The 27,660-nt window shown below is 41.5% G+C and overlaps 2 protein-coding genes across 3 annotated transcripts; both read right to left on the bottom strand.

The window, feature by feature from the left end:
• Positions 1-1,475: 1,475 nt before the first annotated feature.
• Positions 1,476-10,595, bottom strand: LOC309861235 (butyrophilin subfamily 1 member A1-like). Of its 2 annotated transcripts, none has more exons than XM_082724013.1 (7): positions 10,406-10,595; positions 9,444-9,539; positions 8,888-9,241; positions 8,123-8,401; positions 6,810-6,989; positions 6,071-6,097; positions 1,476-2,161 (listed from the first exon to the last, which is right to left on the bottom strand). In XM_082724013.1, exons 2-7 carry the CDS (start codon positions 9,535-9,537, stop codon positions 1,563-1,565), a joined length of 1,533 nt encoding a protein of 510 aa, XP_082580139.1. In that variant the 5' UTR covers positions 9,538-9,539; positions 10,406-10,595; the 3' UTR covers positions 1,476-1,562. The 2 variants fall into 2 exon arrangements, with proteins under 2 accessions (XP_082580139.1, XP_082580140.1); XM_082724014.1 differs by having other exon boundaries at positions 8,888-9,193.
• A 15,927-nt stretch (positions 10,596-26,522) lies between these two features.
• Positions 26,523-27,428, bottom strand: LOC309861954 (putative vomeronasal receptor-like protein 4; the record flags this gene model as incomplete). The annotated part of the gene is given in 2 exon segments (XM_082725224.1): positions 26,523-26,960; positions 26,964-27,428. Coding segments are annotated over 2 exon segments (903 nt in total).
• Between the last annotated feature and the right edge of the window lie 232 nt (positions 27,429-27,660).

Below are 27,660 nucleotides of genomic sequence, written 5' to 3'. Positions count from 1 at the left end.
ATGACAGCCTTCTTGGATAAAGTATATTTGCTGCATTTATTTTTCATTTATTGCCCTGAATATATCATACCATTTCTGGCCTGCCAGTTTTCCCTGGTTTGGTCTGCTGCCAGTTTAATCTTCCAGCCCTTAGGTTAGGTTAAGGACTTCTTGTTTTGAGCTGCTTCTAGGACTTTTCTTAGGTCTCTCATTCCAGAGGTTTTGGACTGTCATATTTTCACTTTAATTTGCTTCCATGACTGACCAGGGAAATCCTGGAATCTTTGGATTGGTTTCCATGTAGCTCTGCACTGACTTGCCATGGTCAGGGGTGGGGGGAGATGGAGAGGGGTACCAAGGTAGACCAGATTTCCAGGCTGTTGCAAGGGGGATGGGGAGGGAGAAGGAAGAGTGACTAGGTAGGAGTGGGAAGGCAGGAGAGGGGAGAGGATAAAGGGAGTAGGAAGGGAAGGTAGGTGGAGGGGACATGAGTAAGGAGAGAATGGGGGAGAGAAGTAGGAGGGTAAGGAAGGGTTGGAGGAGGGGAAAGTGCATGGGGGAGGGTAGAAGGGAAGAGGCCAAGGTCAAGAGAGAAGGAGGGAGAGACAGAGAGGATGGGGAAAGAAGGAGGAGAGTAAGGAGGGATTGGAGGAGGGGAAGGAGCAATGGTGAGGGAAAGGGGAAGAAAGGGAAGGGCAGAAGGATGGGAAAGAGAGGGGAGGAGAGGATAATAAAGGCCGGCATTTACTGAGCAAATATTTTGTGTCTGGCACTGGGCTCAATGCTTTATAATTGACCCCAAGTACATTTCAGAAAAGCACCCCACTGTGTATAACGATATAGTGTCCTGGTCAGCTTGGGCTCTGTAACAAATAACAGGCTGGGAGTTTAAACAACACACGTTTATTGTGTCCCAGTCCTGGGGATTGGAGGTCCCAGATCCAGGTGTGGGTGGGGCTGGTTCCTCCTGATATGTCTCTCCCTGACATGTACATGCAGTCTCGCCACTGCATCTTCATGCAGTTGTCTACCTGTGTGTGTCTGTGCCTTGATATCCTCTTCTTCTTCTTCTTCGTCTTCTTCTTCTTCTTCTTTTTTTTTTTTAGATTTTTGTTTATTTATTTGACAGAGACACAAAGAAAGCAGGGACAAGAGCATAGGGAGAAGGGGCATTCCTGCTTATCAAGGAGCTTGATGTGAGGCTTCTTTGGGATCATGACCCGAGGTGAAGGCAGGTGCTTAACTGGCTGAGCCACCCAAGCACCTCTGACCCCCTCTTCTGATAAGGATTCCAGTCATGCAGGATCAGGGCCCACCCTAGTGACCAGTTTTTACCTTAGCCACTTCTGTAAAGACTCCATCTCCAAATACAGCTCCGTCTGGAGATTGGGGGGGGGGGTTGGGGCTTCAGAATGTAATTTGAGAGTGTATGATTCAGCTCATAATATATTGTCAGTATTCCACAGGGAAGGAAAATGAAGAAAAGACAATATAACTCAGGAAGATGTACCTTTGTATAGGTCTAGCTGGCATGTAGAATGGACATGTATCCCCCAAGTCTATGACAGGCTAGAGCAAAGAGATCATGGGTCTTGTTGAAGGAGGGTCCCCACCCTTTCCTGTCCTTGGCTCTGAGGAGGGCCCGTGGCCTCAGGGGGCTGGCATTCTGAGTAGATGGTAAGAGGGTTAGGGTCGTGTGTCCAGAGGCAGAAGAATGGCCTCAGGGGCTCTGAGAAGGAGAGTCCAGAGAATGAGTAGATGAGGGATCCATTGCCAACGTTGTAGAACGAGACTCTGCCAGCGTCATAGTCCAGGAGAATACCCACCTGATGTAGGGGCCCTGAAGGGTGCAGGCGGACCCTTGGGAAAGCGAGGGCCCAGAATGTCTTCTTGTAGAGCTCCAGGGCCCAGAGTCCATGTTGGGGAGCCTTTGGGATCCTTCCCTTCCGATTCAAGCTCTCCAGACAGACGCCCACATTCCAAGCCTTCCTCTGTCCTACCTGGACCTCCCAATAATACCTCCCAGCAGAGAACTGTTCCCGTGCCAATACACAGGGGTCCTGGTCAAATCTGCTGGGGACATCTGGCAGCTCCTGGTCAAAGAACAACCGCCTCACACTCTTCCCATCCTCAGACAGAGCGAGTTTTGGGCTTGCGGTGTCAGGGTCCAGGGATGGGCTCACTGTGGGAAGAGGAGAGGTTTAGGCTTGGAGGTTTGTGTCCCCAACCTGCCCTCCTGTAAGAAGGGCACCACAGGGCCTCTGAGTGAGGCAAAACCACAGCCTCCCTGAGAGTCCCTTGGCTCCCCCATCTTCTGTCCAGGACCCTGAGCAACGGGTTATCCCAGCACAGCTGATGCAGCTCCAGGTGGGAGCCAGGGGGTAGATTGCTATCGATGAGGGGACATGACTGACACCCTGTGAGGTCTGCTTGTCCCCCTGTTCACAGTCCCTCAACACACGTGTGTGTGTGTGTGTGTGTGTGTGTGTGTGTGTATGTGTGTGTGTGTGTGTGAGAAAGAGAGAGAAAGAGGTAGACAGGGAGAGAGAGAGAGAGAGAAAGACAGAAGCAAGGAGAGACAGAGAAAAGGCCAGAGAGACATAAGGGAGAGATAGAGATAGAGACAGTATCCCAGAAATATAGGGAAAAACAGAGACAGAGGTAGAGAAAGGAAGAGAGAGACATAGAAGAGACACAGAGAAACAGGGAGACAGAAAGAGATAGAGAGACAAGGAGAACAAAGAGAGACAGAATAACCCAGGTAGACACAGGGAGAGAGATACAGAGAGATACAGAGACAGAGAGACACAAAGATAGATAGATACAGAGACATATGGAGAGAAATATAGAGAGACAGAGAGACAGAGAAAGAGACAGATACAGAGACTGAGAGATAAATAGATAAGGAGAGCTAAAGAGAGATAGAGATACAGGCAGAGAAATAGAGATAGAGAAAGACAGAGAGATGGGGAGGCAGAGAGATAGAGAGAAAGACACAAAGATAAAGACAGAGAGGCACAGAGAGAGACACAATGAGAATGATGGAGAGACAGAGACAGAGAAACAGAGATAGAGACATAAGAGGACATGGAAGACACAGGGGAACAGGAGAAGGTGCCACAGGTGCATTGATGCAAGTGCCATTGGACAGCTCTGGGGTCAAGAACAGAGGAGTCACATAAGGAAAAGCCCAAGAGGCATCTTAAGAGCCCCTCAGCTAAGATGAACACCTTCCAAAACAGAGTCCTTCTCTCCTGCCCTACTATCCCTCTCAGAGCCCTCAGAACCCCAGCATGTGACCTGGGGGAGGGTTTGTCTACACTTGGGCTCCATATTAGAGGCAGAGAGGGTGTGTGGGGACCAGCTGGGCGTCAGGCTGCCCCAGCAGGCATCTTCTCAATAACAAAAACCTCTTAGCCAGTGTCCACCTTGGCTCATTCTAAAGCCAGTTATGTTGTTTGCTTGAGTCTATACCTCGATGCCTCAGACACTCATGCTTCTTGACCTTCCATCCCTATCAGCTGGACAGGACCCAGGCTTTCCTCCTATTTGAACCCCAGATTCTTCTCTGGTCTCTACCTCTTTCTGGATAGAACCCTGTTCTCTTTCGCTTTCTAGCAAAGACTGACTGTTTCCCCCCAGAATTCTCATTGCTGCTTTCTGAATTCTCCACCTTCTGTCCCACCCAAATTCTTTCCCTGTAGAGTTTGGGCTGTGGGGATGGAGATCACCAATGTTACATCTCCATAATGGTCAAACATGGACTTCCTAGCTGAACAATAAGCCTGGCTCCTGGTATTCCAAATTTCCTCATCATTAAATAAAAATTAATCACATTAAATAAAAGTTCCAGACTAACAAAGAAGCCGAAAAATAGCATAAACAATATGTCTATGAAAACATCTTGGAAAACCCACAGTAAAAGTATCAAAGCCAGAAAATTATCATTGATACAAAACTACTCAATAATGACCTCTGACACAACACCCCAGCCCACCTGGCTGCCAGTGCAGATCTGTGTTCCATCCTATCCACCGCTGCAGACTATATTCCCTGAAAAATTTTTCTCTAGTTCATTTTCGTTCCCCCTGCTGGCTTCATGTGTCTTCATACCAGATCATTTTTTTTAGGCAACAGGCATGTTCTGCTGCCTTAAAGGACCTTAAAGTAAAACCAAAACAAACTGAAATAAAACACTCTGCTTGATTCCCCACTTAGCAATTTATAGCTTAGCTGCACAGACTATAACTTTGAATTTTTTGTCCCAGTTGTCTCCACAGGGGACACCTCTCCTTGCACACCACACTAGACAATGTTTCTGGGTCATGTTCCCGATCTCACCTCACTGTATGGTATGCCCCAAGCTGCTTACTCACTACACTGTATCCATGGATTTCAGTGAAAAAGCTTCCCCTGGACTTCCCACAACTCTGCCCAGACATCTGCTCAAACAGACCTTCAAGTACCAGGTTCTCCAAGGCTAGACTTGAATCTGTCTTCTTTGCCCTGTACCTTTCTTATCCTTTTTTCCTTTTCAAAATCTTTCTTTTTAAAATAAAGAAATTTAAAGAATAATTTTGGATGTGCAGATAAATGGAGCACTTTCTGGTTCACTACCTTGGTTTTCAAGGCCAGATATATGCCAAGGACCTTAAATTCCTATCTCAAGTCCACATTTCTCCTGGGAGTTCCAAACTTGTGTAACTAAAGATTTATCTGACATCCCCATTTGGATGTCTGATAAAGTTTCAGTCTTAAGGGGTCCAAGATGATTTTCACTTCTTTGAAGTGAAAGTATTGTTTGACCCCAAGTCTGTATTGTTTGACCCCAAGCCTTCTGTTAGATGAAGCCACCATGGGCCCAGAGACATTGGCTCCAAAGGTCACCTTGGGTTCCCTGTTCTGTCTTGCCCTGCTGGACCCTGCTATTTGTGGCCCCAGGGCACATCTCAGGGTTGTCCTCTCCTCCACCAATGCCTCTCCCCTGTCTAAGCTCCCTCACTCCTGTTGCACCCAGACCCCTACTTCAGCCTTCCAGACTCTGCAGGTCTGGGCATCCCCAAATCTTGCCCCATTGGATTCTCTTCCACATGTTCATCTTTCCCACACCACAGATGACATTCTCCCTGCCATGTTTGTGGGTCCACAGCTCATTCTCTCAGGGCTGTGTTCTCACTGTCTCCCAGCCCTTCATTTAGATGTTACCATCCCACCATCCCCAGGGCCATGGACATCCTACATGATTCTCTCCTTGCCAACTTCATTATTGTATTCTAGTCCATTCCTATAATATTACTCTGCTTTATTCCAGTTTTGGTTAAATAAGCATCACTGGCTGATGGCTTGCATCCCAACATAAATTCTATGCCCCCTGAGGACAGGAGGAAGTCATTTCAATCACTGATAGATGATTGGATGCTGGAACAGGAGGTAACTGGTTACTATTTTACATGAATGAATAACTGAATGACTGAAAGGATGATCAGTTTCAATCTGTCCCCTCCTAGACCCTCAACAAGTGGCTGTGCTAAGGCTTGTGTCCCCAGGTACTCTGACACCTCTCAGGTTCCTGGTTCATTGTCTGCATTTATGCCCCTCCCAGTCCTGGGGCGAGATTCTCTCCTCTCCATCCATCCCTCCCACCTAGATGGTGTCCTGGGGCAGAAAATCCCTGTTTCTGCTATCTCTGTGGTAACAGATTGGTGTCCCCCAATTCCCCCAAAAGTGGCCAAGCCTCAGGAGAGTTGTCTTTCTTGCTGCCTAGGCTCTGCGTGTCTGTCTCTTCCCCAGGTAGTAAACAGGAGCTAAGGTCTTTCAGGGTAGCAGAAAATTGATGTTTAGAGCCATGTGGCTGCCACTCACCAGCATTGGGCTCCACATATCTGCACTCTGGAATAAAAAGGAACACACACACACACACACACACACACACACATACACACACACAGCAGTGCCTCTGCATGCATGCATATGTGCACAGATCAACACACATATGTGCATGTAAATGTACATGTGTACACAGCACACACATACATGCACACATAGACACACATGTGGGGCAGAGGTTTCCATCCCCCAACATGGCCCTCACCATAGATCACCTTGTCCTCTGTCCAATCTGCAATGAGAGAGAAAGATGTGAAACTGTGGGACTGTGCTGATTCAATGGGGCCAAAGCTCAGCTTCTGGGAACCTAAGTCAAAAGAGGACTTAATGGGTTCTAGCTGTGATCTAGAAAGCATGAAGAAATACAGATTCTTCAGTGCCCAATAAAACCATAATCTGGGTCATTTTCTTCCTAGAGGAGGCTTTGGTGGAGCAGATCCTGATAGCCCTGCTTTCCCATGTCTGTCATGGGGACATCTGTGCTCTGTTCCCAGGCTCATGCCTGATGACTATGGGTAAGGACACAGGGGGCAGGGAGGGGAGTGAATTCGTGAGTGCAACAATGCTTATTGATGATAGTCCCTGCACCCACAATGAGACCCTGGCAGGTGCCAGGTACCCTGCTGCATTTGTCACTTGAGCACTTCTCAGAATGCTCTCTTCATCCCCAACTGACAGACACTCCCAGGTTCAAGCCTAGATCTGTCTTTGTGTTGGAAATCCTCCAGCCTTCCAGAAGTCCTCCAGTGATGAGCAGCTGAACACCTCTCAGAGACAGAGAATTTCACTGAGCATTTGGTAAGTGGGGAGTCCCTGAGGTGTGTCCTGGGCTGGTCTCTCCCATTTATCCTGACCATGAGGGTGCACACAGGAGAGTTCATGCAGAGCTCCACACCTGTGCCCTGGGGGAAAGGGACATGTCCGTCCTACCAGGACCTGCTTACCTTGAGAGTGCTGCTCCTCTGCTCTATGCAGTATCTCTTCTTCCAGTTGCCCCACATTCCTGTCTTTCTGACATTTCTGGTAGAGACAGGTGGCTCCAGCTGTGACAAGCCCTGCCAGAGTGAAGATCAGAGGCAGCACTATCTTCCATTCCTTTGACAGGGAACTTCTGGACAATTGAGCTGAAAGAGAGTACAGAGAGGCAAGAATATCAGGGAAAGAGAGCACCTGTGTTCTGAGGACACACACATGAAAGGGTTTGTAGGTCAGGGACATGATCCTTGGAACTAACCTGAAATGACTCAGAAAACATACGTGGGTGTTTATACAGACAAATCAGGACAGATGAACAGGAGAGAGATGATGGACAAATGGCAGAATGTTAAACACTGGGTGGTCTGTACAAAATTCTGCATGTCATTCTTGTAAATTTTCTGTAAGCTTGAGGTTGTTTAGAAATGAAAATTATATGCAGAGTGAAACTTAAAAACCTCCAAGCTGTCTGTCAGAAGATGAAGGCATAGATAGGCTGTGATCCATCCAGACAATGGAATACCATTTAGCACTAATGAGAAAGGAGCTATTGGTGCAGCCACTGTGAAGAGCAGGGTGAATGTTCTTCAGAAAATTAAAAGTAGAACTACCACACAATGCATCAATCCCAGCTTCTGGGTACTTATACAAAAAGTAAGATATAAAAATATTAGCTCCAAAAAATAACATGTCCCCTTATGGTCACTGCACTGTTATTTACAGTAGCCAAGATATGGAAACAGCTCAAGTGTCCATTGATGGATGAATGGTAAAGAAAAAAATATATTTATACAATGGATAGTATTTTCTATAATCAAGAAGGAAATCAGACCATTTTCAAAAACATGGATGGATGGATACCTTGTGGACATGTTGGTAAGTGAAGGTAATGATCTTATGTATATATGAAATCTAAAATGAAACAAAACAAGAAAAAAACCCCACAAACCCCCAGAAAACCAGAAAGCCCAGCTCATAGATGCAGAGATCAGATTGGTGGTTTCCAGAGGATGGAGATGGGACTGGGTGTAATAGATGAAGAGGGGCAAAGGATATGAACTCCTAGTTATGAGATGAATGAGTTCTGGGGAGGTGATGAACAGCATGGAAACTATAGTTAATAGCACTGTATTGTTGTATACTTGGAAACTGTAAGACAGTAGATCATAAACGTTCTCCTCATAAGAAAAATGTCCCATTACTGTGCAAGGATTTCAATATTAAGTACTTATTGTCTGGGCTGCTCAGAGCTTTTGAGGCCTGAACAGAACAGAACACTCACGGAGCAAATGGTAGTTGACCATCTTCTTCTGGAGGAGGGGACTGGAGATGCAGCAGGAGAAGTTCTGAACATCCCCATCCTGGATGGTCACATTGGACACCACCGTGAAGAGACCTGTTGTTGGCGAGGCTGAGAGGTGGGTCATGGAAGGTAGGGGCTGTCCTCTGAAATTTCTCCATTCTGCCTGGGGCTCTGGGAACCAGCCTTCTGAGGTACACTGTGCCCAGACAATTTCACCTTGGACAGCTTGCACTTGGATTCTGGGCATCCCGCCCAGACCTGTGGGAAGAGATGCCTCTTGCAGTCTACACAAACACCAGTGCTTTCATCAGAAAAGTACAGATATTGAGAATTCCAGCAGAGATTGGGATTTTTTCACAGACTACTTACTCTGTGTAATATTTATATGCAGTATGTTACCCTTGCTCCCAGAATGCACAGGACAAAACAAAAAAGGACCAAGAATGTCAAAAACCCTTCTATACAGCAAAATTAGTGTCTTTTCCTCCCTGTGTCTCTGTCCCTCCTTCTGCCTCTGTCTTTCCTTCTCTACCTCTGCTTCCCTCTTTCTGGATTGGCTTAGAAAAGGGAGAGAAAAGGGTGTCCTGAACTGGACTTCCCAGGAATCACTGCCCCTGGTGCAAACATATTAGTGCTTTTGTGGGATGTGCTCAGGCTTGAGCTACAGTGGGATGATCTGCATTGGGCATCAGGTTTGGGGGAGGGGGCTTGGGGAGACAATAAACCCCAGTAGCTCACCCTTACCTGCCACCATCAGCCACAGCCTGGTCTCTGCAGACATGTTGCCATCTTTGAAGTTGCAGTGGAATGTTCCATTATCAAAAACTGTCACGTTGTGGATCTTCACTGTGGCTTTTCCCTGGTCCAGCCCAGCACTCAGGAAAGTGGTCCTTCCCTGGTACTCTCTCATCTGTTCTTCCTTCATGTCTGTCCCATTCTTGTGCAGGTGCACGACTTGGGATGGCTGATTCCTGTACCACCGAAGCTCCATGTCCTCAGCACTGATATTGAGGGACAGACGACATGGTAGCTCCACATTTTCGCCCAGCACTGCCAGAACAGGTATTTTAGGTCCAATGATGGAGAAATCAGCTTTCCCTTATGAGATTAGATCAGAGAGCCCTAGTTAGGCTAGGTCTGAGGAGACAAGGGCCCTCCCACCCAGACTTAGGGTTCTCTGGGAAGGACTGCTTGGATCCCTGGCTGACAGCTGTTGTGGGTAGGTGCCAGCCAGCTCCCTCTGGCATTCTTTTCCATAAGGGGTCATCCTACTAGCATGGGGTGAGGGGAGCTCTCCTACCGTTTGCAGGGATGCTGCAGGACAGGAGCTGCAGGACGATTATGATGATGGAGCAGCTGGGTGGAAAGATGACTCGACCGTGTGTGTTTGCCATGCCTGTGGGAAAAGAGAGGCCTGAGCCCTACACATCAGAGGCTGAGGTAATTTCTGTCTCTGCCAGTCTCTCTGTCTGTCTTTCTAGTTCTCTGTTTGTCTGTTTGTCTTGGTGGGAGGACAGGCAGCACCAGCAATTGCCAGTCAATTATCATTTATGCTAATGGAAGTTAAAGAAACTTGGCTGGGGGAGGGAAAGGTCTCACTTTTAACTCTCTTGGCCCCTGTCACCCACACATAAGGTATTCATCCTACTGATGGAGAGACAGCGGCCTCCACCTGCCCTGTTTAGAATCTATTCTCAGATATAATTTCTCTTATCCTCATCTGTCCACAGAGTGACTCAGACACATCCTCCAGTGAATGGGCTCTGTCTCCCCACTGAATGGTGTAAGAGTATTTCCCGATTTCTCTCTGTTCAAACATGAACATGAGGCATGCTGGGAAAGGAACCACACCTTTGAGTCAGTGAATCCATGGTCAGAACTATAAATGTCCACCCCTTCAAGCCCCTTGTCCCTATTGTTCCCAAAGAAACCTTTGCAGATGAAGTGGGGGAGATGAGCCTCAGGGTGCCTTGACTGATAGCCTGAGCCAAAGACATACCAAAACTTTTTTATGGTGAATTAAATTTCAAGTGCCCATAATCTGAGACTCATCTGCCGCTCTGGGGGATTTCATCCAGCAGAGCTTTGAAGATTTGGCATTTATGTAAAGCATGAGGAGGTGTGTTAGTTGATACTCTAATCCTGTTGGACGCTTGTCTTTCTTTGGTGAAAGTCCCTGGAGTCTCCCTGTCACTGACAAGTAGGCACAGTGTGTAGAAAGTAGAGATATACATGAAAGCCCTTAAAATAGAAGACACTCACCTGGCCAAGTCTGGCTCTAGGTTTCCTAGGAATCAATTTAATTCTCTGTAAGTCCCAAGTGAGGCATAGAAAAAGTCTTCTGGTGGTGTTTGGAGAGAGGAGCAGCTGAGTTTTCCAGTTTCTGGAGTTCTCCTATTGCTCTTTGTCAAAATAGCAACACACTTATTTAGCAGTTGCAACAGGAATAAAAAATATAGGCCAAGTGCTTCCTACAGGGTGTGGTCAACAGAACTGAACACACTAACTGGGAGTAACAAGGCCCTGTCTCAGGAGATAAGGGGAGAGGAGAGTACACAAGGCAGTCCATGGAAGGATGGTTGTCAGTCCAAAGCCAAGAGCCTCAAAGAGGAGACATGTCTCTCAAGTGGTAGGATCTGGGCCAAGGGCAGAAACTGGAGGATTCAGATAAAGTTGCTCCATTATCAAAAGACCTCCAGTCATCAACAGGCTGGGCTGTTTTCTTTGGTAAATTTTCTCGATCAGGTTGAAGTTGGCCAGTTTCTGGCATTGCCCCTGGAGACTCCTGTGTGGGAACTGAGGCAACCTTCCCCTCATCTCTGTGGCCAAGGAAGTCTGTTCTCATTGGGGGGCCCCCTTTGCCCAGGTTCAGAACACTCACCTCGTGTACCTTTAGTCTGAGTGAGACACTTGACTAAACCCTACCCATTCTTCCCTCTTCTTGGCTCACAAATCTAGACATGTTTTGGGAGAGTTTTGGTGAGAACAGAGATAGAAGGAAAGCTGCATGGCCTTCTTGGTGGTGGTGTGTTTAATTTCATTTGGCAGAATGTTATGGAAGGAGATTTGTGCCTCCCTTCCCAAAGTCAGTGCCCACACAAGGGCTGATGCTGTTTCCCTCTTCTATATAAACATGCAGAATTATGCCTGCCACTTTTTCATCTCCCTGTGCATTGCTTTAAGCAGATAACGTCCTTGGCTAAAACCCAACTCCTATTTACTTCGAAGTCAGGATGGAGGACTGGGGATGTAACATCTGGAAGGGGACACAGGATTCACCAACCACAGTGGAAACAGGTGATGCCTGTTTCACAGAATGAATCTGGAAGGTGGGCTCACTTGGAGAAGGTTCTTTCCTGGGCATGAGCTCATGCATGGCCCACAGTCTTTTTTTTTTTTTTTAAAGATTTTATTTATTTATTTGACAGAGAGAGATCACAAGTAGGCAGAGAGGCAAGCAGAGAGAGAGAGAGAGGGAATCAGGCTCCCCGCTGAGCAGAGAGCCCGATGCGGGACTCCATCCCAGGACCCTGAGATCATGACCTGAGCCGAAGGCAGCGGCTTAACCCACTGAGCCACCCAGGCGCCCCATGGCCCGCAGTCTTTTATCAAAGTAGCAAGAACTACAGGGGACATTTTCCAAATTCGTGAATGGCAGGGTGGAGACTTGATTGGGGACAAACTCCCAAGGTGCAAAGGGAAGACAGTGTGGAAGGCCGGAGATAGGGGTTCACATACTAGGATCCCATTGCCATGAAATGTGCAGAGGAGGTAAATCCAGAAAGATAGATAGCAGATTTGTGGAGTTCAGGCAGTGAGGATGGGGGAAATGGAAGATAACTGTGTAGTGGTTGGGGTTTCATTTGTCAGGAGACAGAGGTGGTTGCTGCATAGGGTTGTGAATGTGTTGTGTTACTGAGTCATTCACTTTTATGTGGTTGACTTTATGTATGTGAATTTCACTCCAGTTGGAAAAGACAACAACAACAAGAGCAACAACAAACAAACAAACAGAAAAAAAGGAAAGTGGAAGAAAAAGAGCAAGGGCTAAAAAATCAATATAGGAAAAATAAGAGTGGAAAACAGTGACTAAAAGAAAAGTAGAAATAAAACTGAAAATAAGTGAAAAAGGCAAGTTGGTGGAAGAGTAGAGGGACCTCATTTCATCTGGTCCCTTGAATTTAGCGGGCTAACTATGAAAACATTCTGAACACCCAAAAATTCAGCCTGAGATATAAGAAAATATAACTGGAATCCTCAAAGTTAAAAAGTCACTGCTTACATGTGTTGGAGGGGCTGTGGAGAAAGAGGAACCCTCTTATCCTGTTGGTGGGAATGCAAGTTGGTGCAGCCACTTCAGAGAACAGTGTGGAGATTCCTCAAGACATTAAAAATAGAGCTTCCCTATGACCCTGCAATTACACTCCTGGGTATTTACCCCAAAGATACAGATATAGTAAAAAGAAGGGCCATCTGTACCCCAATGTTTATAGCAGCAATGGCCACAGTCGCCAAACTGTGGAAAGAACCAAGATGCCCTTCAACGGACGAATGGATAAGGAAGATGTGATCCATATACATCTTCCTTATGTATATGGATGGAGTATTATGCCTCCATCAGAAAGGATGAATACCCAACTTTTGTAGCAACATGGACGGGACTGGAAGAGATTATGCTGAGTGAAATAAGTCAAGCAGAGAGAGTCAATTATCATATGGTTTCGCTTATTTGTGGAGCATAACAAATAGCATGGAGGACATGGGGAGATAGAGAGCAGAAGGGAGTTGGGGGAAATTGGAAGGGGAGGTGAACCATGAGAGACTATGGACTGTGAAAAACAATCTGAGGGTTTTGAAGAGGCAGGGAGTGGGAGGTTGGGGGAGCCAGGTGGTGGGTATTAAGGAGGGCTCGTATTGCATGGAGCACTGAGTGTGGTGCAAAAACAATGAATTCTACTATGCTGAAAAGAAATTAAAAAAATGAATGAAGTAGTGTCCTTCTGTATCTCTGACTACAGTTTTTAGTTTAAAAAATCTAATTTAGGGGCACCTGGATGGCTCAGTGGGTTAAAGCCTTTGCCTTCAGCTCAGGTCATGATCCCGGGGTCCTGGGATCAAGCCCCACATTGGGATCTCTGCTCGGTGGGGAGCCTGCTTTCCTTCTTCTCTCTGCCTACCTCTCTGCCTACTTCTCTGCCTACTTGTGCTATCTGTCAAATAAATAAATAAAATCTTTTTTAAAAAATCTAATTTATCTGATATGAAAATCATTACCCTAGCTTTATTTTGAAGCCCATTGGCATGAAAGATACTTCTCATCAATTTCAATTTGGTTCCAAATGGGCCTCTTGTAGACAACATATGGATGGGTCCTGTCGTTTTATACAATCTGCAACCCTGTGCTCTTTTATGAGAGCATTTAGGCTATTCATGTTTAGAGTGATTATTGAATAATCATTTTTATTGACATCATGTTGCCTGTGAAGTTCTTTCTTCTTTTATAGAACCACCTTGATATATCTTGCAGTGCCGGTTTGGTGATCACATACTCTTTTAAACCTGTTGGTCTTTGAAGCTCTTTCTTTTTATCTCCTATCCATTTTGAACGTTAACCTTGATGGATAAAGTATTCTTGACTGTATGTTCTTCTCATTTAGTACCCTGAATATGTCTTGCCAGCCCTTTCCATCTTGCCAGGTTTCTGTGGACAGGTGTGATGTTATTCTGATGGACCTTCCTCTGTATGTAAGGAATCTCTTCCTCCAGCTGCCCTCAGAAGTTCTTGTCTAAAATTATGATTTGTCAGTCTCATAATTAAGTTCTTGAGGTCTTTCTAGCTTCATTGATCTTGGGGGGGTGGTTCTTTCTACCTCTAGGAAACAAATCCTGGTTCCATTCCCCAAATTGGGAAATTTTTCATCCAGAAATCTGTTCCCCTATATCATCTAGTCTTGTCTCTTCCTCCACCCCCATCAGGTACTTCAGTAATTCTGATGTTGAAATGTTTCATGGCATTACTTATTTCCCTAACTCTGTTTTCATGGCTTCTAAGTTATTTCTTCCATGCCTCCTCCTGATCCTTTTTCTCTATCAGTTTGTCCTCTAGATCACTTATTCTATCTTCTGCCTCAGTTACCCTAGTTGTTAGAATATTTAGATTATATTGGAGTTCATGATAGCATTTTCAACTCTTCCTGGGTGGCTTTTACTTCTTTCCCTTAGAGATTCGATGTTGTCACTAATGGTTTTCTCCATTGTAGACATTGTCTGGATAATTGTTACCCTGAATTCCCTTTCAGACATTCTGTTTATGTCCATATCCAATAGTTCTGATGGAGAGGGCACAGTCTCTGAATTTTTCCTGTTTGGTTTTCCTCCTCCTAGTCATTTTGTTGAGACATTTTGAGGGGATATATAGCTGAATATATCAACAGCAATCCAGACAAGGTGTACCCTGGAATGCTTCTGAGCAATTGAAAGTCACTACAAGTGCTGTACAATGGATAATGTCCAAACCTTCAATAAAAACCTTCCTCCCCCAGGGTAGTGGTGCTGGAGAGCACTGCAGGAATCTCTGGGTTTGGACACTCCAAATGGGGATGTGCAGCAGAGATAGAAATGCTCAGTTACAGTCGGGGAGGGCATGGAGTGTGGCTGGAGACCAGGGAGGAGGAAGGGACTGACTGATTTTCTCTGAGGGTGCACTGAGGTGTGGGGCCCCAAGCTCTGGGCTTCTCTTGCTCTTCCCAATTTTTTCTTGTGATTAAGCTCCAGTTTTAAAGCCTTGTGGTCTGAGAATATACATAGAGTAATCTCAATCTTTTGGTATCAACTGCGACCTGATTTGTGACCCAGTATATGGTCTATTCTGGAGAAAGTTCCATGTGTGCTTGAGAAGAATGAATATTCTGTTGTTTTAGAGTGAAATTTTCTGTATATATCTATGAAGCCCATCTGGTCCAATGTGTCATTCAATGCTCTTTTTCTTTGTTCATCTTCTATTTAGATGATCTGTCCAATGCTGGGAGTGGAGTGTTGAAATCTCCTATTATTAATGAGTTATTGTTGATCTGATCCTTTAGTTTGGCTAACAGCTGGCTTCTGTAGTCCGAAGAAACAAGTAGTGTACAGACAATAGGATGGAAATAAACATGTATCTTTCAGTAGTAGCTTTCAATGTGAGTGACCTAAATGCTCCAATGAAATGTCAAAGGGTTGCAGTTTAGATACAAAGATGGGACTCATCCATATACTGTCAACAAGAGACTCATTTTGATGCTAAAGATACTTCCAGACTGAACATGAGGGAATGGAGAACCATCTTACATGCCAATAGACTGAAAAAGAAAGCTGGGGTAGCAATTCTCATATCAGACAAATTAGATTTTAAGCTAAAGTCTGTAGTTAAAGATACAGAAGGACACTACATCATTCTTTAAGGGTATATCCAACAAAAGGATCTAACAACTGTAAATCTCTATGCCCCCAACATGGGAGCAACCAACTACATAAGCCAACTGTTAATCAAAGTAAGGAGACATATTGATAATAATAATATTATAATATAGTAATAATCCCTGCATAGAATCAGACTACAATGCTTTGAAACAAACTCAACCAGAAGAAAAAGTGGGAAGGAATTCAAACACTTTGAAGCTAAAGACCATCCTGCTAAAAAACATTTGGGTCAACCAGGAAATCAAAGAAGGACTTAAACAAAGAAGTTAAACAAGCTTAAACAAACAAGTTCTTAAGAAGAGCTTAAATTCATGGACACCAATGAGAATTAAGACACATCAGTCCAAAATCTATGGGATACAGCAAAGGTGGTCTTAAGGGGAACTACATAGGCATCCAAGCCTCACCCAAAATAACTAGGAAAATCCAGAATTCACAAACTATCTTTACACCTTAAGGAACTGGAGAATCAACAACAAATTAAGCTAACCACACACACAAGAAGGGAAACTATTAAGATTAGAGCTGAAGTCAAAGAATTAGAAACCAGAGGAACAATAGAACACATCAACAAATCTAGAAGCTGGTTCTTTGAAAGAATTAACAAGGTCGATAAACCACTGGCCAGACTTAACCAAAAGCAAGCAAAAAGGACAAAGATTAATAAAATTATGAATGAAAAGGGAGAGATCATGACCAACACCAAGAAAATAGAAATAATTATCAGAAATTATTATCAATAAGTATGTGGCAATAAATTTAGCAACCTGGAAGAAATGGATGTATTCCTGGAAATATGTAAACAACCAAGCTGAAACAGGAAAAAATTGACAAACTGAATAACAACCTGAATAGACCAATACCCAGTAGCAAGATTGAAGCAGTGATCAAAAACTTCCCCCAAAAACAAGAGCCCAGGGATTCCCTGCAAATTCTACCAAATATTCAAAGAAGAAGTAAGACTTATTCTCTTTTTTTTTTTAATTAAGACTTATTCTCTTAAAGCTGTATCAATAAATAGAAGCAGAGGAAAACTTCCAGAATCATTCTATGAGGCCAGGATTACCTTTATCTCCAAAGCAAGAAAAGACCTCATCAAAAAAGAGAATTTCAGACCAATATCCCTGATGAATATGGATGAATATGGATGTCAATATTCCATATGAATAAGTATATGATGAATATGGATTCCAAATTTCTCAGCTCTTGCTAATAGGATCCTAGCTAATAGGATCCAACAGTACCTGAATAAGGTTATCTCCCACTACCAGGTGGGACATATCCCTGAGATGCAAGGGTCGTTCAACATTTACAAGTCAGTCGGTGTGATAGAACACATTAATAAGAGAGAGAGAACAAAATGGTCCTCTAAATTCTTGCAGAAAAGACATTTGACAAAGTACAGCATCTTTCCTGATGACAACTCTTCAGAGGGTAGGGATAGATGGAACATACCCCAGCTTCATAAATCCGTCTATGAAAAACACACAACAAATATCATTCTCCACTTGATCTTAGCTAACAGGCCAAGAAGTGATGAGAATATCATTCTCAATGGGGAAAAGTTGAGAGCCTTCCCTTAAGATCAGGACCAGGACAAGGATGTCTACTTTCTTCACTATTGCTCAACATAGTACTAGAAGTCCTAGCAACAGCAATCAGACAAGGAAAAAAAAAAGGTATTTAAATTGGCAAAGAAGAAGTCAAGCTCTTTCCCTCTTAACAGATGGCATGATACTTTATGTGGGAAACCCAAAATACTCCACTCACAAACTATTAGAACTCACATAGAAATTCAGTAATGTGGCAGGATACAAAATCAGTGCACAGAAATCAGTTACATTATTATACACTAACATTGAAACTGTAGAAAAAGGAATTAGAGACTTGATTCCATTTACAATAGTACCCAAAACCATAAGATACCTTGGAATAAACCTAACCAAAGAGGTAAAAGATCTATACTCTAGAAACTACAGAACACTTATAAAAGAAATCAAAGAATATACAAAAAGATGGAAAAACATTCCATGCTCATGATTCGGAAGAATAAACATTGTTAAAATATCTATGCAGCCCAGAGCAATCTACACTTTCAATGCCATCCCAATCAAAATATCATTGACATTGTGCAATAGCTGGAACAAACAATCCTAAAATTTGTATGGAACCAGAAAAGGCCCTTGATCACCAAGGAAATGCTAATAATAATAAAAAAAAAGCTGGGACGATCATGTTGACTGATTTCCACTACATTACAAAGCTGTGATCAGCAGGACAACATGGTTCTGGCACAAAAATGGACACATAGATCAATGGAATAGAGTAGAGAGCCCAGATATGGACCCTCAACTCTATGGTCAAATAATCTTTGACAAAGCAGGAAAAAATATCCAGTGGAAAAAAGACTGTCTCTTCAATTAATGGTGCTGGGAAAATTGGACAGCTATATACAGAAGGATGAAATGACCATTCCCATACACCGTGCACAAGATAAACTCAAAATGCATAAAAGATCTCAATGTGAGACAGGAATTCATTAAAATCCTAGAGGAGATTCATTGTTTATGCATCACACCCAGTGCTCCATGCAATACATACCCTCCTTAATATCCACCACCACTAAAAAAAAAAAAAAAAAGTTTTAATAAAAAAAATCCTAGAGGAAAATATAGGCAGTAATCTTTTTGACATTGGCCACAGCACCTTCTTTCAAGGTATGTCTCAAAAGGCAAAGGAAACAAAAGAAAAATGAACTTTTGGGACCTCATCAAGATCAAAATCTTCTGCACAGCAAAGGAAACAGTCAACAAAACAAAGAGGCAACCCACGGAATGGGAGAAATTATTCACAAATGACACTATAGACAAAGGGCTGATACCAAGATCTATAAAGAACTTCTCAAACTCAACACCCCCAAAACAAATAATCACGTCAGAAAATGGGCAGAAGATACTTCTCCAAAGACAGAACTGCCCTATGACCCAGCAATTGCACTATTGGGTATTTACCCTAAAGATACAAATGTAGTGATCCAAAGGGGCACATGCACCCGAATGTTTATAGCAGCAATGTCCACAATAGCCAAACTATGGAAAGAACCTAGATGTCCATCCACAGATGAATGGATCAAGAAGATGTGGTATATATACACAATGGAATACTATGCAGCCATCAAAAGAAATGAAATCTTGCCATTTGCGACAACATGGATGGAACTAGAGCGTATCATGCTTAGCGAAATAAGTCAAGCAGAGAAAGACAACTATCATATGATCTCCCTGATATGAGGAAGTGGTGATGCAACATGGAGGCTTAAGTGGGTAGGAGAAGAATAAATGAAACAAGATGGGATTGGGAGGGAGACAAACCATAAGTGACTCTTAATCTCACAAAACAAACTGAGGGTTGCTGGGGGGAGGGGGTTTGGGAGAAGGGGGTGGGATTATGGACATTGGGGAGGGTATGTGCTTTGGTGAGTGCTGTGAAGTGTGTAAACCTGGTGATTCACAGACCTGTACCCCTGGGGATAAAAATATATGTTTATTAAAAAAAAAAAAAAAAGAAATGGCTATCAGACACACGAAAAAGTGTTCATCATCATTACCCATCAGGGAAATTCAAATCAAACCTCATTGAGATACCACTTTCCACCAGTTAGAATGGCCAAAATTAATAAGACAAAAACAACAAATGTTAGAGAGGCTGTGGAGAAGGGAGAACCCTCTTATTATTGGTGTGAATGGAAGTTGGTACAGCCACTTTGGAAAACATTGCATAGACTCCTCAAAATATTAAAAGTAGAGTTATCCTATGTGCTGGCAATGGAAGTACTGGGCATTTACACCAAAGATACAGAAGTAGTGAAAAGAAGGACCATATGCACCCAATGTTCATAGCAGCAATGGTCACAGTAGCCAAACTGTGGAAAGAGCAGAAATGCCCTTCAAAAGATGAATGGATAAAGAGGATGTGGTCCATATGTACAATGGAACATTACTCAGCCATCAGAAATGATGAATACCCACCTTTTGCATCAACATGAGTGGGACTGGGGGAGATTATGCTGAGTGAAATAAGTCAAGCAGGGAAAGTCAATTATTATATGGTTTCACTTATTTGTGGAACATAAAGTAGAGCATGGAGAACATAAGGAGAAGGAAGGGAAAAATGAAGGTGGGGTGCATCATAGGGGAAGACAAACCATGAGAGACTGTGGACTCTGGGAACAGTAGGGTTTTAGAGGAGAGGGTGGGGGTCATGGTTTTGCCTGGTTTGGGTATTAAAGAGGGCACGGATTACATAGAGCCCTTGGTGTTACACACAGGCAATGAATCAAGGAACACTATATCAAAATCTAATGATGTACTGTATGGTGACCAACCTAAGATAATTAAAAAAATATGAAAGAGAGTTTTATTCAAAGTATAAAAAATTAGGTTAGGTTTTATGAAAATGCAAGCTAAATTGAAGCTCAAATGGAAATTACATTTCCATTAACTATACACATTTGAGATGTTAAAAAAACAAAAAATTAAAGAAACCCACTTAAAATGGGTGATCACTTGGATGAATGCAAAGAAGTCCTTAAAATTTTTTTCTTTTTTACAAGGAAAAGGACAATTATTAGCAAAAAAGTGTGCTTTCAACATGATTATTTATTTATTTATTTATTTATTTATTTTTTAATTTTTTATTTTTTATAAACATATATTTTTATCCCCAGGGGTACAGGTCTGTGAATCACCAGGTTTACACACTTCACAGCACTCACCAAAGCACATACCCTCCCCAATGTCCATAATCCCACCCCCTTCTCCCAAACCCCCTCCCCCCAGCAACCCTCAGTTTGTGAAATTAAGAGTCACTTATGGTTTGTCTCCCTCCCAATCCCATCTTGTTTCATTTATTCTTCTCCTACCCACTTAAGTCTCCATGTTGCATCACCACTTCCTCATATCAGGGAGATCATATGATAGTTGTCTTTCTCTGCTTGACTTATTTCGCTAAGCATGATACGCTCTAGTTCCATACATGTTGTTGCAAATGGCAAGATTTCATTTCTTTTGATGGCTGCATAGTATTCCATTGTGTATATATACCACATCTTCTTGATCCATTCATCTGTGGATGGACATCTAGGTTCTTTCCATAGTTTGGCTATTGTGGACATTGCTGCTATAAACATTCGGGTACATGTGCCCCTTTGGATCACTACATTTGTATCTTTAGGGTAAATACCCAATAGTGCAATTGCTGGGTCATAGGGCAGTTCTATTTTCAACATTTTGAGGAACCTCCATGCTGTTTTCCAGAGTGGATGCACCAGCTTGCATTCCCACCAACAGACACATGAAAAAGTGCTCCATATCACTTGGCATCAGGGAAATACAAATAAATACTTTTTTTAAAAAAGGTTTTTGTATTTTATTTATTTTAAAAATTATTTTATTTTTTTCAACATTCCAAAATTCATTGTTTATGCACCACGCCCAGTGCTCCATGCAATACATGCCCTCCACTGATAAATACTTTTTATTATAGAACCCCACACTACAAATTCTGAACTTTATACAAGTACTATACAGTGGAATATATTATTTCAGAAATTTGTGTACACATATAAAATTTCAAGTATGAAATAATTAGTTATATTCTTCAAATTATTACTACCATAAAGCTTATTGATGAAGACTGTTCCAAATAAACAGATTTGAGATTTCTTATGAGATATTGTCTATATGAAAAATAATTTATATGAAATATTGTATTCATACACATAATGGATATTTGTATTTTTAAGGAAAGTACTATTTATTCCAAAATTTTTTCCCTTTTAAAAAAAAATTTATTTTCAGCATAAGAGAATTCCTTGTTTTTGCACCACACCCAGTGCTCCATTCAATCCGTGCCCTGTCTAATACCCACGGATGACTAAAAGATCTATGAGAAGTTACTATAGTTCTTAAAATGATGAATAGAATTAAAAGAAAAATATAAGGACTTTCCAGGAGGAGAAGCACATCAAGGGAAATTATCAGAGGACTCAAAATAAGCCAGGGCTCCCTTCAGATAATGGGCCACTGTAAGGACTTTAAATCCATGTTGATTGTCCACCTTGTTCCCAGAGAATTAAAAAAAAAGTAAATCAAATGACTTCAAACATCCCAATGTGAAATCTCCAAGAATGAGTTCCAAATGAAAAATTATAAAAGCACATGAGGAAATGCACTACCAGGACGATGTGTCAGAAGAAATTAGATGCCACATAATCTTCATGTATTGGAATAATATTTAACATATTAGGTTAATGCAGTGGGAAAAATAGAAAATCAAAATGAGGCAGAAGTGGCAATTTAGAATGTAAGCTTGATAAGAGCAAAATGGAAAATAAAAAACTGAAAATAAACTTAATACTTAACATATATGTTATACTTTAAATTAGACTGAGGTATGAGGCACTCGTGTTACATGTAAGTGGTCAATCACTAAATTCTGCTCCTGAAACCAATATTATACTATGTAAAACTAGAAACTAAATAAACAACTGAAACAAAAAATAAAAAAAACCTGTTATACTTCACCTTTTGAGTTTTCAAGGTATTATAATTTATAATTAAAGAAAAAACTACATTACACTGAGCTGATGAGAGGACTAGTGAACTGGAACATCAAGCACAATGAACATGGCAAAACACAACAGAAGGTCAAAGGGATGTGATATATAAATGTAGTTACACATACTCAAGTAGTAGAATGAGAGGAAAAAAGACATCTAAATATTTCATTAGAATAAATAAAAAGAATAAAAGAAAGTAAAAGAGTAAACTATAATTTATAAATTTCTAAATTGGAAAACCAGACATAAATTATTTTTTTCTTCTTTCTTTCTTTCTTTCTTTCTTTCTTTCTTTCTTTCTTTCTCTTTCTTTCTTTCTTTCTTTCTTTCTTTCTTTCTTTCTTTCTTTCTTTCTCTTTCTTTCTTTCTTTCTTTAATTCTTTTTAAGAGCAAGAGGAGGGAAAGGGACAATCTTAAGTAGGCTCCACACCCAGCATGGAACCTGACACAGGGCATGACATTGAGTTTGATTTTACAACCCTGAGATCATGACCTGAGCTGAAATTAAGAGTCAGATGCCTAACTGACTAAGCGAGCCAGGTGACTACAGAAATAAATTGTTAAATTCATAAATTCCAATACAATATGTCAAGAAGAGATAATTTTTAAAAAATTAAAATCGATAAAAGCCAAAGTTCATAACATCTAGAGTGGAAAAAACAATTAATTGCAGTAGGAGAGATCAAGCAGGATTTATTCCTGGGTTGAAAGTGTGCTTCAATATTTGCAAATCAATCAACGTGAAATACACATTAATAAAAGAAAGGATAAGAGCCATATGATCATTTCAATAGATGTAGAAAAAACATTTGACAAAGGACAACATCCATTCATTATAAAAACCCTCAATGAAGTAGGTTTAGAGGAAACATCTCTTACATAATAAAGGACATATATGAAAAATCCACAGCTAATCTCATCCTCAATGGGGAAATGTTTCCCTTGAGGGAAACATGACAGGATGTCTATTCTGACCACTGTTGTTCAACAAAGTACTGGAAGTCATAGACACAGCAATCAGACAACAGAAAGAAATAAAAGGTATTCAAATCAGCAAGGAAGAAGTCAAACTTTCACTTTTTCCAAATGACGTGATACTCTATACAGAGAACCTGAAAGATTCCACTAAAAAAAAATGTGACACATGAATTCAGTAAAGTTGCAGCATGCAAAATCAATGTACAGAAATCTGTTTCATTTCTGTACACCAATAATTAAGCAGCAGAAAGAGAAATTAAAAAATCAATCACTGCATGAAAAACAATAAGAATAGGAATAAACCTATCACTGCATGAAAAACAATAAGAATAGGAATAAACCTAACCAGAGGAGAAAGTCCTGAACTCTGAAAGCTATGAAACACAGATGAAAGAAATTGAAGATGAAAAAATGAAATGGAAATACATTCTATGGTCATGAGTTGGAAAAAACAAATATCATTAAAATGTCTATACTATCCAAAGCAATCTATACATTTAATGAAATTCCTATCAAGATACCAACAAGGGCATCTGGGTGATTCAGCCAGTTACGCATCTGACTCTTGATTTCAGCTCAGATTGTGATCTCAAGATCATGAGATTGAGTCCCACATTGGGCTTTTCACGAGCATGGAGCCTGCTTGAGAGTCTCTCTCTCCTTCGCCTCTGCCCTACTTTCTGCTCATGCTCTCTCTCTTTCTGTCTAAAAAACCAAAACCAAAACCAAAACCAAAACCAAAACCAAAGCCCACCAATAACATTTTTCACAGAGCTAGAACAAACAATTCTAAAATTTGTATGGAATGGTAAAAGACCTAGAGTAACCAAAAATACCTTGAAAAAGGGAACAACCCAGGTGCATCACAATTCTGGACTTCATGTTATATTACAAAGTTGTAGTGATCAGAACATATGGTACTGGGGCACTTGGTGGCTCAGAGGTTGAGAGCCTGACTCTTGGTTTTAGCTCAGGTCCTGATTTTAAGGGTCATGAGATTGAACCCCAAGTCAGACTCTATGCTTAGTGGGGAGTCTGCTTGGAGATTTTCTCCCACAACCCCTCCCCTAATTTGTGCATGCTCTTTCTCTAAAATAAATAAATCCTTTAAAAGAACACATTATGCTGAGTGAAATAAGTCAAGCAGAGAAAGTCAATTATCATATAGTATCACTTACTTGTGGAGCATAATGAATAACATGGAGGACACTAGGAAAAGGAAAGGAAAAGTGAATTGGGGGAAATTGGATGGGGAGATGAACCATGAGAGACTGTGGACTTTGAGAATCAAACTGAGAGTTTTGGAGGGGAGGGGGGTAGTGGTTTAGGTGAACTTATTGGTGGGTATTAAGGAAGGCACATATTGCATGGAGCACTGAGTGTGTTGCATAAACAATGAATCTTGGAACACTGAAAATATAATAAAATAAAATAAAATAAATAGAACAGTATGGTACTGACATAAAAATAGACAAGCAGATCAATGGAACAGAATGGAAAACCCAGAGATGGACCCACAACTATATGGTCAATTAATCTTCGACAAAACAGGAAAGAATATCCAATGGAAAAAAGGTCTCTGCAACAAATGCTGTTGGGAAAGTTGGAAGGCAACATGATGAAGAATGAAACTTGACCACTTTCTTATACCATATGCAAAGATAAATACAAAATGGATGAAAAGCCTAAATGTGAGGCAGGAAACCATGAAAATCCCAGAGGACAACACAGAGAGTAACTTCTTTGACATAGGCCATAGCAAATTCTTATTAGATATATCTCCTGAAGCAAGGGAAGCAAAAGTAAAAATTAACTATTGGGACTTCATCAAGACAAAACCTTCTGCACAACAGTGAAAACAATCAACAAAGCTAAAAGGAAACCTTCAAAATGGGAGAAGATATTTGCAATTGGCATACCTGATGAAGGTTTAGTATTCAAAATATATAAAGAACTTATACAAATCAACACCCCAAAACAAACAGTCCAGTTAAAGATGGGCAGAAGACAGGAATACACATTTTCCCACAGAAGAGATAACGATGGCCAACAGAGAAATGAAAAGATGCTTAACATCACTCATCATCTTGGAAATACAAATCTCAAATGCAAGGAGATATCACATCACAGCCATCAGAATGGGTAAAATCAACAACAAATAATAGGTACTGGTGAGGATGTGGAGAAAGGGAACACTCTCACAGCATTGGTGAGAATGCATATTGGTACAGCCACTCTGGAAAACAGTGGGGTTTCCTCAAAAGTTAAAAATAAAACTACCCGACAACCCAGCAATTGCACTCCTAGGCATTTAATCAAAGGATTTAGAAATACAGATTCAAGGAGTACATGCACCCCGATTTTTATAGCAACATTATCAACCATAGCCAAACTATGGAGAGAGCCCAAATGCCCATCAACAAGTTGAGTGGATAAAGAAGCTGTGGTACAAATATACAATGGAATATTACTCAGCTATAAAAAGGAAAGAAATTTTGACATTTGCCATGGTGTGGATGGAATTAGAGGGTATTATGTTAAGCAAAATAAGTCAGAGAAAGACAAATACCTTATGATTTCACTCATATGTTTAGCTTAAGAAACAAAACAGATGACAAGAGAGGAAAAAAGAGAGAGGCAAACCAAGAAATAGACACTTAAGTCTAGAGAACAGACTAATGGTTAGTGGAGCAGAGGTGGCTGGGGAGATGGATGAAATAGATGATGGGGATTTAGGAATGCACTTGTCATGATGACCACTAGGTATTTTATGGAAGTGCTGAATCTTTATATTGTACATCTGAAACTGTACCTTATATTACATTGTGTGTTAACAAATTGGAATTCAAGTGAAAAATTGAGGAAAAGCAGTAAGAGAGTATGAAGAATACCTACAAATGTGAGCAAAATCTGCTCACCCAGCTTAGTGCCTGAAAAAAGAGACATGGATAGAAAGGGTACTCAGAGAAATTATTCAATGTAAAATTGGATACTCCACTAAAATTACTTGATAAATAATCATAATCATAGATTTTCAAAGTAAAAACACTGAGAACTTTTATTACAATAGAAGCTTCTTAACAGTATACTTCAAGGAGAAAGACAATTTTTTTGCACCAAAATCAAAGAGAATCAAAACGAAAAGAGTAAGATCTATGATACTGAAATAAAACACCATAGTGGATTCTAAGCTAAAGGAGTCACATTGTTATTGGCACATGCTTCTGGGTATTTAGATACAATTAAAAATGTTTTCCCACATATTTTTTAAGGGATGGAAGAATAATTCATTTTGTTCAGATTTTTTCATTAACTATTAAAAAATTAATGGCATTTCCATTGCATATATTGCAGAATATTTCTGATCTTTTTATGAGAACTGATTAACACCAAAGGACTGACAGTGGCATAGACATTGACCAAAAGCTTCTGGACTCCCAGGATGACAAAGTTGTTGATCCATGACAGGGCTGAGAAAGACAAGATGGCAAGGTTCATCCAGTACATGACCACAAAGAGACTCACCAACAGCAGGAGGGTCTGGATGGCCCTTCTCTCTGGGGAAAGTCTTGAGGAAAGGCTGGTGCTGTGAAGGTACTGGCATAGCCTCTGATGCCTGCACAAGAGAATCACCATGTATGCACTTGAGAGCAGCATGACTCCTATGAAGAAGACATCACTGGAAAATATCAGAGTGAGAAACATTCCTCTGATGATGGAGTTCATGGGGGAAAGTGAACAGTGTTCAGTGAGAACCAGTAGTTAGGTCTGGTTCACGCTGGAAGAAGCCACAGCATAGATGATCAGGTAAGTATTGGAGCACAAGCTGAGGGACCATGAGGAGACCAAAATGTGGATACTGTAACTTGTGAGTTTCTGTTTGAACCTGGCCAACCAGGAGGTGCTGGGACTGATGGTGACAGCCTGGAGCACATTCAGTAGGCAAGTTGTAGTGATAGAGAGACCCCTCATGACCCTGTTGAGGTAGAAAAATGCCTTGCACCTGAAGTCATTCTGAGAGTCCAGTGACTCAAACAGGTGTGGAGACAACAACAGCAGTACAGTGAGGAGCATCACTATGTGGTTGAGGGCCAAGTGGCAAGTGATCAGGTCAGTGAGCTTAAGCCTATGTTCCAAAAATATTGTGAAGATGTGGGACAAAATGAGAAAGGAGTTGGCTGAGATTCCAGTGATGGTTTGAAAAAGAAAGGCCGTTTTTAATGATAACATAAGTGATGGTCTTCATGGAATGGAGAAGACAAATTTTGCATATCTGGGAAAAAATGAAACAATAAATGTGACATCATCAGCATTGATATTCTTCCTTCAGTAGTCATAATCATCACCCATCATCATTTTTATTTTATTGTATACATTTTGATTAACACTAACTATGTCATATACTTTTTGCAAGTGCTGTCTCAGCATTATTTGGTAAAACAGGTATGTTATGTGTACATGC

The sequence above is a fragment of the Mustela nivalis genome (assembly GCF_964662115.1).
Source record: "Mustela nivalis genome assembly, chromosome: 3".
NCBI classification, from domain to species: Eukaryota; Metazoa; Chordata; class Mammalia; order Carnivora; family Mustelidae; genus Mustela; species Mustela nivalis.
Note: the sequence above shows the minus strand (reverse complement) of the source record. Positions and strands in the feature narration are given on the sequence as shown.

What these genes read in the sequence shown, in the direction of transcription:
- LOC309861235 (XM_082724013.1), bottom strand. Translation starts at nt 9,537, where the DNA reads ATGGCAAACACACACGGTCGAGTCATCTTTCCACCCAGCTGCTCCATC. An exon ending in CTGCAGCATCCCTGCAAACG is followed by an intron (nt 9,242 to 9,443) that starts GTAGGAGAGCTC and finishes TAATCTCATAAG; the next exon opens with GGAAAGCTGATTTCTCCATC. An exon ending in AGAGGACAAGGTGATCTATG is followed by an intron (nt 2,162 to 6,070) that starts GTGAGGGCCATG and finishes CTCTTCCCACAG; the next exon opens with TGAGCCCATCCCTGGACCCT.